The following is a 14,681-nucleotide window of genomic DNA, read 5'->3' as shown; positions in this document are numbered from 1 at the left end:
GGTATGAATGCAATACATTGCTCTCATATTTATCAACCAGCTGATACAAATCAGTAATTATATCTATCATTTGTGGAATTAATTGTAATGCTTTGTAGCATTATTAATAATGGCAAAAATATAATAACAATATACTGATGTTATACATCAAACCCTTTGTAATTTTCAGCTGAATACAATACTTGGCCGAATACCAATTACATACAGGATAATGGAGCGACTTTGATCTATGTGTGTAGACTGACAACATACATGTATATAGGGAATGTGTATCGATACCATTTGTATACCAGTAACAAATATAATACAATAAATTGTCACATCTTCTATAAATACTGCTGCAAAATATACAAAAGTTAACAATGGTCACAAACAACAATTAATCTTTAACATGTGTACAATATTCATAACACAAAAAGTAGTAATAACAAGATACAAGAGGTCTATTTGGCCTGTATTGCTCTTGATTTTTTTTTTTTTTTTTTGTTATCTGAAATGTGACGAGAAACATCCATGCCAAATTTTATTTGGAGTTAAAATCCCTTAATCATTTCAGACCAAGTACTCTAGTGAAAAGGAAAGTTGATGTTTAATGCCATTACATATGAATAGATGGTCATACAGGCAATTGTTGCTAAAAGTATCAAGTTAAGGTAAAGCAAAGCTTGATGGCAAAACCATCCCTTTGCACTTTAACTCTAAAACATTTGGCTGTTGCATATAAAACATGTTTTATAAATAATATCATATAAATGACAATGAGGGCCAGCATTTTGAGGGAAAAAAACTGACCTTTAATTTCTATAATTACATTTTCTCAAAAATTAATTATATACATTCAGTTCAAAAATATTTATAAGAAATGTGCAATTTATTTAAAGTATTCCTAAGATTGTAACATTAAAGATTATAAATTGAGTAAACTTATATTTCATTATCAGCTAGTACTTATGTGGCTATCTTGTATTTAAGGTAATGAAAAAAGAAAAAAGATTATTAACACAAGATCTGAGCACTTTTGGTCAATACATGTATTTTGTTCTCATTTACTCTTTTTGAAAGAAATAAATTGGAAAATTAATCGGAAAACAGCTAGGCCTAAATAATCAAAACAATTGTACAGAGTCATTTTTAATTAAATTAATTGGAAAACAGTTAGCCTATATAATCGAAACAATTGTACAGAGTCATTGTTAATTAAATTAAATTAAGTTGTTAATTATAACATGATTCTACCTATAATTAAGTGTAGCTAAACAAAGTTAGCACTGCTGGAAAATTAGGAAGCAACACATCAGTACCTATTATCTATTTTGGTTTTAGTCCCATTTACTTCAACATTCCCTAAAGTAAATTCATAGGAAACTACAATTTGGTTAGGGGTGGGGGTGGGGGTGGGGGTGGGGGGGGGGGGGGGGGGGGGGGGGGTGGGGGGGGGGGGGGGGGGGGGGGATCTTCCCTTAAACTATGTAATGATTCCCTAGGGAAGATTTAAAGTTCAATCATTTCCTCAAGTTAAGGAATATTGATGAAACTGGTGCCAGGCATGGCCCAGTCAGACATAATAATCTTTGTAGGGTTTGGGCAGTCTTCATACATGTACTAATCTAATCAAACATTCTCTGCACCACTGGGATATGTCATGGAAACATCAAAGGCTACAAGTCTATTTGTCTCAAAATTTTTATGTAGGCATGTTCACTTGTGACCTCATTGATACATATATACAATATTCACACATACTTCACAGGGAGATCCTGTGGTTGTTAGGGATGGGGTAAATTGATCTTACACAGGGAAGGGAAAGACAGCTTGCATCCACTATGACACTGCTCAAATTAGTGTACATGTTACATCATCATTTTGTCACAAATTGATAACGTCATCCATTTCAACACACATTTTATGGGACATTCAACTCCTTACAACTTTAAGATATGCGAGATAAAAAATCATCAAACAGGCCTGTATTATAGACAGAGATATATCTATACCCCTAGAGTTTACTTGACTGGCCAGCACTCGATCAGCAAGCCTCATGCTACCTAGTCTGAATCATCCTAAAGTTGTATAAATTTTGTTTTTATATCAGTCTGGCATTGATTATCGCCAGACTGATATAAAAAAAAACCTGATAAAATGTCAGAATAATTCATACTATATGCTACCCAACCAAACTCTTATAATTACACTAAGGTTGAGATGTCCCTGTCCACAGAACTGGCCTGTGTAAGTTTCTATTATACATAACATGATGGAGAAGCATAAAAGTCAAGTCAACCAGTTTTAGTTTGGGCAAAGCTGTAATCATCAAAGTACATGCATGAAATTTCATCATTCTTGCATTTGGTACATGATTTGGCCTTTCATTTAGCCAATGAAATGGTTAGCTGTGAGACTTTGATTTCGTTTGAACATAAAAGGCACAGACAAGATTTGTACACAGATCAAGGCCAAACCACTTGGATTCTGATGGTGATCCGACATAGAAACTGAAATCTGACTTATTAGACAAGCTACCAAATAATCATGAGCTGCTCTAGGAAATAATCATAATCTTAACTATTTTTCCTGTCAACAGATTTTCTCATCAGACAGTCTTTTTATCTGAAACACTCAGAACACTTTTGTTTTGTTACTTTTTGTTAAAAAAATATTTTTTTTATGTGTTATTTAACGTTTAATAATACTCATGTAACATTATTTAAAGTTTATTGAATTAAATTTATTTGTTGAAATGATAAATTTACAGCCGAATAATAATGTATCTAATTTTCAATTCAAATAGCATTACAATAAAATATGTAAAGTTTTATCTTGAATCTAGAGTAAAAAATATACAGGAAAGTAATTTAATCTTAACTTCTGAGTAAGTGCAGTTCAATTAATACCTTTCCAAATAAATGGAAGTTAAAAGAAAGGTTAGGTCATAAAAATTACAATACCAAACCTGTAAGATTCTTGGTTATTCTTTAAATAAATCTCCAGGTATTACATTAATTTTAATAGACAGATTAAAAAAGTTTGTTTTAAAAAGTTGGTGTGACCGAATCTCCTGCAATGTAAAAAGTGTCTTCCATATTGAGACATGCATATATATGTTCTCTTGACAAATTGGCACAGCATCCCGATGAAGAATCAATTATCAGCAGGTTCAAGTGACTTTGGTGCTGACTGGATCAAAGCTCAAGTTCACAAACTTTCTGATGAGTAGGATGGATAAAACAATACCAGCAATCTGTAACATTAAAAGAGGAATACAACAAATCTAATACATCACCAAGCCCATAAGGATAAAGTATACAATTTGAATCTTAATAACATATAATACTACATATGTGTAGCTAAACAATGTAAAACATATTATTCTTTTGCAATAGTTTCACTGTGTATTTGCAGTTGTTAAGTGGTCACAATATATATATTGTACAACAAAACACAAATTCAATAAAACATTATACTCTTTAGTGTTTTAATAAACATAACTATCAATAGCAGGAGTAGATAAATTGATAATTTGGTTTAAAAATGTTCGAATTCAATATTCATTTCCCAGACTGAGAATTACTTGCTGCATTCATACCATTCCCCTTGATGCAGAAGGGATCAAAGATGTCCTTTGACCCTACCCTTAAACATTAATCCACGACCACCAGAATGTGTTCAGGTATAAAACTTGATATTATTAATACTATGGTGTAAATATGAAACAAATCTGATGAGGGACTCTAAAGAGATGTCATTGATTCTGAATAGGAGCAGACATGATTGGACTCGACAGAATGCATGTGACCTGATGGAGTGTGAAACGATATGCCTCCCACAACATATAATGGCATGGCCATAAAAAGACCAGGATACAACATGACTCGTCACTGATAAAAAATAATTAGTGATACCTACCAGGACAAATGAAAATCCAAATCCAATGGCAAGAATAATGCCAGCATTGTCCTCACCATAATACTTTGCTGCAGACAGACAACCCTTCAATGAGAAAAAAACATGACAGTAATTCTTGTCAGAGAAACCAATATTTATATGCCACACCCTATCATATACATGTAAATGTATATTAATAATTTTTCAAAACTGGTGAAGCTTGACCTTAGCTTTGACCCTTTCACTTTTGACTGATGGCACTAAAATCTGATGAGGAGCTTGATATTATGAGCTCTAGTGTGAGAATGAAAATTAATAATATCATCAGATGTTCATAGGATGTCTTGTACAGGTCAAGCTTTTATTTTAAAAGTCGACAAGAGCAACCTTTGGCCTTTTATAATTAACTTTGACCGATAATCACCTAAATCTAACCAGGTGTAGAACTACAGTATATAATATATTGGTGTTATATGGCATGAACATGAACTAAAGTAAATCTGTCCAAGGGTTCATGAGGTAGTCTAACTTTGCACATGTACAGATGAAGACATTCACTCACCCACAGATGCATACATCAAGTGATTACTATATATACATACTCCCACGTACGTTTACAAAGTTTGTGACATTAATAAAACGGATATGTAAATGTTGATGCATCTCGAAAAAAATTGAATTTCATTAAATTACTTATTCTTATAATTCACTTATTTTACCTGAAAAGTGAGAAGAACATGTACAGATGTCTGATGTATTACATATATATATAAAACTTCCTTCAATATGACAATGAAACTGAATATTTTTTTTTAATTATAGTTAATTGGAAAAATGAAAAAGGTATTACATTAGCCAGGTACATAAATTTCTCAAAACTTCAACCCCCAAAAATATAAAAATACACACATAAAATCAAATTCAAGTACATGTAATCTATAGGGTGGGTTGAACAAGTTCAGGACTACTACAGTGAACAGTGCATCTCTATTCCAGGTTTGGCTGGAATAACATTGGTACTTTCTGATAAACTGAGCTAAACACAACAAAACTTTAAAATCCAGATTCTCAGCATCCCTAATTTTCTTATATACTTGACCATAAATTCTGGATCATATCCATAAATGAAGGCTGTGTGTAAGATGTCCACTATGTGATCTCATGTATTAACATATATTCCTCCACCCCCAAAACCTGGCACGTCCTTAAACGACCCTGGCAGTTAATAGGATGTTAAACACAAAAAACAAACACTGATATAAAGGGAATGAATTCATTACATAGATATGGGAGGTACAGTACACAGGTATACCTACATCATAATACATGTTGTCATTTTTAGATGTGTTTGGATCAGGATTGGTTGGAGGACCATATGGATTTCTCTGACACAGATCAACATTCTGGTATTTCTGTCTGTGCTCCAGGTACACACAACAGGACTTGGGGATGAAATTCACTTGTGACCCGTCAATTGCTACAATGAAAATCGATGAAAAGTTATCACTATATAATATAAGTAAGCTAGCACAGGGCGGAAACGCGAGACCCCAGGGTCATGAAAATAACAATTTTGGTAAAATACCTTAAGACCCTCCTGTCTATGAAAAGTATTTAATTCTACCATATCTGGGTATTGAGAATAGTTTGGAAATTTCAGTGCATTTGACCCATTTTGACCCCATCTGTCAGCCCCTGGGGGTAAGCCTGGGTCTATATGTGCATACCATCAAACTGAGATCCTGTACCGATACGTCTAACCAAATTTGAATTATTTCCTGTCAATGCAAATCAACAAAGCATACTCAAAAATATGATTTCCCTATATTAACTGTAGTACTGTGAAACCCCTGGGTAACGAAATTCACAATTTTGGTAAAGCATGCACACACATAAGACCCTTCCAGTATTTGATTGTCAATTATTTGGATATTTTGGAGATCTTAGAAATGTCAGTCCATTTGACCCCTTTTTGCCCCACCCCTTAGACCCCTGGGGGTTGGGAACAATATAATTCACAGTTTTGGTTGACTATTTGCCATGGCAGTTTCTGCAAAATTTCATTGATGGACAAAAGCCAGCAGAATATGTCACTTGAGGCTTTGTCTCAGCTGACCTAAAAATCAAGTTCTTCAGCTACATGTGTCTACCCGAGAACATAGAGCATCAAAATTAATAAGGATCATTTCGTTTTCAGGGGAAGTAACTGAAGTAAGAAAAAAAAATCTTTATTTTCTTTTTGTTGTGACATATTTGGTATAGTACAGAAAATACTTAATAATAAGTTTTAAATGGAATTCTTTTTTGTAACTAGGTATATCTTTTGTAAAATTGCTCGTTTACCTTGGGTAGAAATCAAGAATGAAAACAGTGATATAGGATTTATAAGATGGTACATACCCTGTGATACTCCATCACGGTACCATTGTGTTTCTCGGTAGATACCATAGCCACTGTCTTCTACACCACAACACCTCAGCTATAATAAAAAGGAATATTTCTAACATCTCAATAACATAATTCAGGCATGAATACAATGATGTAGTAAAACGACAATTCAGCGACTGACTTCCCCCCCCCATCGGATGTGAAATGATAGGTTTTTGTAAGAAGTAATTCTACACACTGGATGTTCTACAGGCCCACAATATTCAATAATTACATTTGGTGGTATTACATGCAATTTGAATGAATTCAGGAATATCACTAATTAATCACTCTAGTTTTCCTGAATGGAGTACCAAGAGCCTGAAGAAAACCAAAATGATCACGCAGGTGACCCCTCTCACTAGTAGGTGAGATCAGGAGTTCATTGTAAGTGAACCCTGGATTAATGCACTAAATATAAAGTTTCAGTGACAAGTAATGTAGGAGAAATAGCCTGGACAATTTGATGTAGGCCAAAGGTTAAAATGTAGGTCAAAGTGACCTATTTTTGATACATGACATACTGCCTCACCTACTGGTTAGGTGAACCCATGCCACAAGTATAGAGATGAGTGGTCGGGTGGCACAGACTTGCCTTTCACCCAGGCAAATGTTAAAAGATATGGGTGTGACCTGCCGACCATGAGGGCTTTCTAAGGTACTCTAGTTTCCTCCCATAAGGTCATTCATATAATCAAACTTGGTAGTCATTCATCCCAGCATGCTACAGACTTAATATCAAGTTTGTGGGCCTCTTGATCATTGAGAAGAAGTGTTGTTTAAAGGTTTTAACATATTTGACCTCTGTGACCTTCAATGAAGATCATGATAATTTATTTGAAAAGCTTTTCAGCCCTTCATCCCAGAATGTCGCATGTCTGTGAGCCTCTCAGCTATTGAGATGAAGTTATTAAAAGGGAAAATTTGATGACGGAAGCCCACCAAGGCATAAGCTCACTTGCTCTTTGGGCAGGTGAGCTAAACATGGAGAACTGAAATTGATACAAACCATCTTCTGAGTGAAGTCCCAGGATTCTGTAATTCTCTTATTATCAGCATTGGAATAGATATTGTTACCATAACTCTGTTTCAGTGTTGTCTGCATTCTGGTCACTAGTGAACTTGTTAACTACAAGTAACAAAACATGACACATTAACATAATGTAAAACATTGATTAAATTCTTTTTCATGGATTTGATTTTCCAAAACCTCAAAAAAGTATAAAATTGAATTTATTCTCTCCTTAGTCAGTCGAACATTACACTTCAAGGTCATCAAGGCTCCAACAGTTTCAATATTGATCAAGTCAATATAAATCATTCTGATAAAAAAAAAAGGGGGGGGGGGGGGGGGGGGGACTTACTTTGGACAAATTGTACATTCACTTATTATATTAAGCTCTAAGGGATCATTGATGTATAATATAATGAACAAACTATACACTTTCAATATATATGAACATATCTTTAATCTTCACAGAGCAAGCTTCAATCAATTAAATGAGAAGTGGTCTTTGTTAAAAGATGATAGGGTATAATTTATAATATAAGGATACTACTCAACAAAACTAAAGCATTATATTTCTTCTAATCTATATCTATACCATCAATCACTTAAATCAATTCTCATTACATGGTTCAATTAACATGAAGTGATTGCAGAATTAATGGAGTAACTCAGGTCTCTCTTTTTATTCAACTTAACTTAAATTTACATTAAATGTAAACCATTTATATCCCCAAATAAGCACTCTTCTTCATTTTTGCATAATCATCAGTTCAAAATAGTGAGCTGAAAGAAGTTCACCAATAATTATAAGCCCTTCGATTTCCCAAACTTTAATACTATTTTTACACTAAGTGAGGGGCTTATTTGATGATTGATACAGTAAAAGCTTCCATAATGAATCAAACTATACATAATGTAAATGTACTGTATTACATTTTTGTTCATCTTAATTCACCTCAATGTTTGACTTACCTCCCCTTGAAATACAGCAGCTACGATGGCAGCCGAAAGGAAAACTATTAGAATGAGGATGACGAGAAATAAATACTGCAAAAAAAAAGAAAAAAAAAAAAGAGTAAAAATCAACTTTTTGTAAGATTTAGAATGGTATCAAAATAAAGGAAATTTCAAAGTTAAAGAAGTAATAAATGATGAGTTATACATAAATGTCACAGAAACAGACAGTAGTAGTCTATAAAAACTAGCTATGTCTATTACAATCACTTCAGCACTAACTTTTACATTAACACATACATAATGTTACACCTTTATCCTCTGACAGAAGGTCAGAGCCCATTAAGTTGTGCTTAAGCATGAACAGCATTTAATTGTTGTTAGGGTCAAGGTCAGCAAATGTTGTACCAATGGTACCAATAGAACACACATGTGAATTACATATACTGTATTTCATTAGTATTGACACAACACTGTTTTACAAAGACTTTAAACTGCTGCTGTCGAGGGATGACTCTAACAAGGCCTGTCGGGGGGAAAAGCTCCTCAGACTTTGTCCCATCAAGCGAAAAAAATTACTTCAGTGAATAAGTGAGAAAGTAAAATTTACAAAAACAGGTTTCCAGTCTTCCGAGTTGTGTTGCTGTAAAAATATTGTACAGATTATATTTACTTACCACAATCAAAAGTCTCTTGCTCTCAAACACAGAGGCTGAACATCCAAGGAATGACAAGATAAGAATGCAGGCTCCACAGAAAATGAAGAGGTAGGATGCTGCAGAAAACAGATCTGTCCCAATGACATCTGCTATGAACAATTTGTCCATGGAATACCATATCCCCACACCTAGGGCTGTCCCACCAGCAATCTGTCCATACAAAAATATCTTACAAAAACTTTGCGTAGAAATACTAGCGATTAGAATAAAAAATAACAAAAAGATATTAAGTATAAGCGTTGATAACATTCCGATACTTCTATCTCAGTATGCAGACGATACATCTCTTATTCTTGATGGATCTGAGAGCTCCTTGCTAGAATCTATTAAAGAATTAAACGATTTTGCACAAATATCTGGGCTCATGATCAATACACATAAAACACAAGTAATCTGGATTGGGAGTAAAAAATATAGTAATGAAACATATCTGCCTGATCTAAACCTACAATGGGGGAGGGAGAAATTTACACTGTTAGGAATAGATTTTAGTGTCAACCTACATGAAATACCTAGACTTAATTTTGATAAAAAACTTATTAAACTAAAATCCATAATTAAAATTTGGAATAGAAGGATATTGACCCCTATAGGTAAAATACACATTATTAAATCCCTCCTTATTTCTCTATTTAACCATTTGTTTATTTCACTCCCAAACCCCAGTTTGGCCTTTTTGAAACAACTCAATACCATTATTTTTAATTTCTTATGGAATGGTAAAGCTGATAAGGTGAAGAGAAAAGTAATAACTAAGGAGTATTCAGAGGGTGGGTTAAAAATGATAAACATCTATGCCTTTGTTGATTCCCTTAAACTAGGATGGTTAAAAAGATTACTCCATAATACATGTTAAGAAAATGGCAGGTTTTATTCAACAATCTGTTTAACTGGAACTATTGCATAAATTTTGGGATTGATTATTTACGGTTATGTCAAAAACAATGTAAAAATGAATTCTGGGCCGATGTTTTCAAAGCTTGGGAAAGATTATTGACATCAGAAACTAATACGAAACATCAACAACTCTCTTTTCTAAAAAGTCCACTATGGCATAATCCACATATTAGTATTGGTGGACACTCTGTTTTCTATAAAGACTGGTTTAGTAAGGGTGTCCAAGTAGTTAATGATGTGTTAAAAGATTCGAATACTCTTTCTTTTCATACATTCAATGAATTTACTCAGAAATATAATATACGAACAAACTTTCTTAAATATCAGGGTGTTATTAATTCTATCCGTAAAAACTTTCATTTACAGGAGATCATAGATAAAGACCTGATATTACCATATATTCCACATAATATATATTTATTTCTCAAATCACAACAGGACAATAAAATTATATATAAAAGTCTTTCAAAAAATACAGAAATTGCTACAGGAAAAAAAAAGTGGAATGAAGTGTTTGATTTTACAGATTCAACATGGGCAAATATCTTTTCCATACCTTTTAAAGTAACAAATAACTCAAAACTTCAGTGGTTTCAATTTAGAATCTTGCACAATATTTTAACTCTAAATTCAGTTCTTTTTAAAGCAAACATTGTTACAAGTCCGTTGTGTACTTTTTGTAAATTTTACCCTGAAACAATAATTCATATTTTTTGGGAATGTGAAAAAGTTCAGTTCTTTTTGCAAAGTTTTGAATCACTTCTCGATGCACTAGTTATCCCGTTCACTTACAATAAAGAATCATTTATTTTTGGATTTTTGTCACCTGGAAAGTATAACAGTATTGATAATGAAATTACCATGGTTATTAAGCATTACATATATAAAACTAGATGTTCCAGTAGCTCTTTAAATGTACATGCATTAATAAATGTAATTAAGGACCACCACAATCTGAAAAAATATATAGCAACATCAAAGGGAGTTTGTTTTCTTGAAAAGTTTAATCTGGATTGGAATAAATGGAAAAACATATTATCTATTTAAGACCTCAAAAAGCTTAAAAAGTGCTTATTTTCTGTTTTATCGATATATATGTTTAGTTCTATTGATTTATGTGGGTTTTTTTTGGGGGGTTTCCCCCCCCCCCCCCCCTTTTTTTTTTTTTTGACCCTGACAGTCTGTCCCAGGACTCTTCATTTTTAAAATAAGTATTATGATAGGTCAAATTATAGCATTTTTAATACTCTGTCATTTATTGTTACTAGGCCATAGTCTTATTTAGTATATATCTTATATCCAGCTTTTACACTCAATTCAATTTCATTACATTATAAGTCCCGCCTCTCTCTCTCTCTCTCTCTCATAAAAAAGCAACATATGAATGAGATTAAGATCGATGTATTTGGATGATGATGATGATGATGTGTTTGGATGAAATATGATGATGATGCATGTGTTTTGATGATGATGATGATAATGTTTGTATTTGGATGAAATACGATGATGATGTGTTTGGACAATGATGATGATTATGATGAAGTGTTTGGATAATGATGATGATGATGATGATGTGTCCGGATGAAATATGATGATGATGATGATGTATTCGGATAATGATGATGTTGTGTTTTTTGGATGATGATGATGTATTTGGATATTGATGATGATGTGTTTTTTGGATAATGATGATGTGTCCGGATGACATGATGATGATGATGATGATGATGATGTGTTTGCTGGATGATGATGATGATAATGTTGTATTTGGATAATGATGATGATGTGTTTTTTGGATAATGATGATGTGTCCGGATGACATGATGATGATGATGATGATGATGATGTGTTTGCTGGATGATGATGATGATGATGATGTATTTGGATTATGATGATGATGTGTTTTTGGATGATGATGATGTGCCCGGATGACATGATAATGATGATGATGATGATGATGATGATGATGTGTCCGGATGACATGATGATGATGTGTTTGCTGGATGATGATGATGATGAACGGAAGGGAATTTGAATGAATTATTTTATTATGTACATCATATGTTGTTGATGAAAATGCTTTAAAAATAAAAAAATAAAAAAAAAAAAATATCTTACAAATTATTATGGAAAATATATATAACTGTAAAAAAACTCATTTACCAAGTCTGTGAAACATAGAGATGTACACGCATTGAGTAATTTCTTGGATTTTTTCAAATAGGAAAAAAAAACCGGTCTGTAATCTACCGTATTTGACCTAATAAGGGCACAGGGCACGGGTAATTGACAGTGGGGGCGCCCTTATTAAGCTTAAACATCACTTGAATATTCCTGTAAGCTTGTAAACCATGCCAGCTGATCTTTAGACCAGAGAACATGTGTTCAAACATTTATGTTCGAATGGAACTCTTTTGTGTTCTATTTATAGACACAGGTGATTTCCCAGATCATATAAGACATCGTTTTCTTTGACCTAATAATTGATTTACAATGTCTTTTACTAGCTTTCTGTTCTGAACAAAAGTTATTTATCGACAAGAATGAAGTCTTTTACTTTATCTTCAAATAAAGATGTTAAGTTATTATTTGTATGTGTGTTTAGTTTCGGGTGCTCTTTGCACTGACATGTCATCTGTAGGAATAGACAAAATGTGGCGAAAACTTGTGTTCCAGTTACTTAATTTGCTGAAGAAAATTGAACACATAAAGTAGCAAAACATTTCACATGAATTATTACTTTTGAACACCATTTTGACACTCAGTCAAAGACTTATTTCCTTGAAAAAAGGTAGGGGCGCCCTTATTAGGGCAGGCGCCCTTATTAGGTCAAATACGGTATTCCACTATCAGTGGCAGCTAATTAAAGGAGTAGCTATAGCTAGATTACAAATCCTGACTATAACAAGTATTTTTATTTTTTAATTGAATATAAAATATTCTGGTCCTTCAGTTTAAAGTTGGGGTAACTAAAGTAACATATATGTAGGTTGATGCTCCAGTATATTATAATGGTTATTAAGGCATGTAACACTTACGAAGAAGAGGACATTGGTGATACCAAGGAGAACCCTCAGTAAACCTTTTGACAGCATAGTCGAGATCACTTTATGTTCTGTAAAAGATATGTAAACATGGGTATAGTAAAGATCACTTTATGTTCTCTAAAAGATACGCAAACATATTGGTATTAATATGTTGTGTAATATCAATTAACAAGTAAAAAATAATTCTAATTGATGATAAATGTAAACAAAAAAATGTAAAATGTAAATAATCATTTAATATTACATAACATGCAAAGATTAAAATGACAATTAATGGAAACAAATTAAACAGCAACTGGTTATACAATAATATTATGATTAATCATTCATGATCAATTACAGATCTTATATATGCCTGTTTCCCTTGCCCACAATTTATCAACATTGAATGTTAAATCAGACATTTATTCGTGATCTGATGGAGCAAGGTTTTATAATTATTTTATATAATCATATAACTTAAGGTATCAAATACCTTATTACATAATGATATCCATTAGTTAATTATGGCTAACTCGTACCCTTTCCAACCCGTACCCAAACAAACTTGTACCCAAAATTGGCGGACTCGTACCCAACGTTGGCAGAGTCGTACCCAAAATTGGCGGACCCGTACCCAAAATTGGCGGACTCGTACCCAACGTTGGCGGACTCGTACCCAAAAGTGGCGGAGTCGTACCCAAAAGTGGCGGACTCGTACCCAAAGAAATTGGTGAAGTCGTACCCATCTTACAAAAATAATTCAAATGAAATTGACGTCCTTTTAATGAAGAGATAAAATATAGCTATAAACATGAAGATTACATGAGATTAGTGGTCAGTAATGCCTTTCCTTTCAGATATCTCAGATCATTTTATTTATCTCATGATGTGATGATCGAGGTATCATGTATCTGGTTTATTATACCAGAGACCTATATTAATTAGTATATAGGTCTCTGATTATACAAGATTTTTTATATATAGATTTATGAGATATCTTGTATGGTAAGAGATCTTTCATAAGATTTGAATCAATTAATATATATGAAAAATATATTTCTAAGCTCTATAAACATATACATTATGTATCTCATTTCTTTAATTATTTATTATACATCACACTGGCTGACCTGATCAACTAGGCGAATAAACAAATTACAGACAAAATGTCAGGTATAAAATGTGTTGGGATCGGACCTTTGATTACACTATTGTGTTAGTGTATAAACTTAAACATCGGGATAGTTATAAATCTAGGTGACTCCTGACGAAGGGTATTCCATAATCGTGACGACATATATCGATCTTATTTAACATTTAGTCAACCAGAATAAGGAACATCCGTCCAGATCTGTCCGATATCCACAAATCTTTCAAGATAAAGTTCAACATTTGTGGATATCGGGCAGATGAAATATCTTTTTTGACTGATATATGGGTACAGCAATGATAGTTTAGCTGATATGATTTAAATCCCAATCCGGTAGCCGAAATACTCACGGTAAGCAGCTTGTAGTTTCTTATAAATCCCGGCTAATCAAAAGTGGAACTCTTCAGTTAAAGAGTACAGAAAACATCCGGCACACCTGTGGCCTCACCTGCGATGACACTATTCACCTGAGGCGATGACCTATATAGTTATGGAGTAAGGGTTCGACGCTTGGCGTGGGCATTTTTTTTTTTTTTTTTTTTTTAATTTTTAAATTGTTTTCCTCTAATTTTTTCTTCTCTGTTATTCTCGTAACATTTCATACTCTTATTGTC

The 14,681-nt window shown here is 33.1% G+C and overlaps 1 protein-coding gene across 1 annotated transcript; it reads right to left on the bottom strand.

The window, feature by feature from the left end:
* Nucleotides 1-1,431: 1,431 nt before the first annotated feature.
* LOC117336428 (tetraspanin-1-like) lies at nucleotides 1,432-14,466 on the bottom strand. Its single transcript, XM_033896941.1, has 9 exons — nucleotides 14,418-14,466; nucleotides 12,927-13,003; nucleotides 8,950-9,141; nucleotides 8,291-8,365; nucleotides 7,319-7,438; nucleotides 6,283-6,361; nucleotides 5,199-5,359; nucleotides 3,904-3,987; nucleotides 1,432-3,238 (listed from the first exon to the last, which is right to left on the bottom strand). The coding sequence occupies exons 2-9, from the start codon at nucleotides 12,981-12,983 to the stop codon at nucleotides 3,155-3,157; spliced, it is 852 nt and encodes a 283-aa protein (XP_033752832.1). The 5' UTR covers nucleotides 12,984-13,003; nucleotides 14,418-14,466; the 3' UTR covers nucleotides 1,432-3,154.
* Nucleotides 14,467-14,681: the final 215 nt, after the last annotated feature.

The sequence above is a fragment of the Pecten maximus genome, chromosome 10 (assembly GCF_902652985.1).
Source record: "Pecten maximus chromosome 10, xPecMax1.1, whole genome shotgun sequence".
NCBI classification, from domain to species: domain Eukaryota; kingdom Metazoa; phylum Mollusca; class Bivalvia; order Pectinida; family Pectinidae; genus Pecten; species Pecten maximus.
This window is presented reverse-complemented; position numbering and strand designations above follow the sequence as displayed.

Coding starts and splice junctions, on each gene's coding strand:
- LOC117336428 (XM_033896941.1), bottom strand. CDS start 12,983: ATGCTGTCAAAAGGTTTACTGAGGGTTCTCCTTGGTATCACCAATGTC. Junction 3,988..5,198: donor ATGACAACATGTATTATGAT/GTAGGTATACCT, acceptor TTCTCATTGAAG/GGTTGTCTGTCTGCAGCAAA. Junction 3,239..3,903: donor TTGGATTTTCATTTGTCCTG/GTAGGTATCACT, acceptor TTAATGTTACAG/ATTGCTGGTATTGTTTTATC.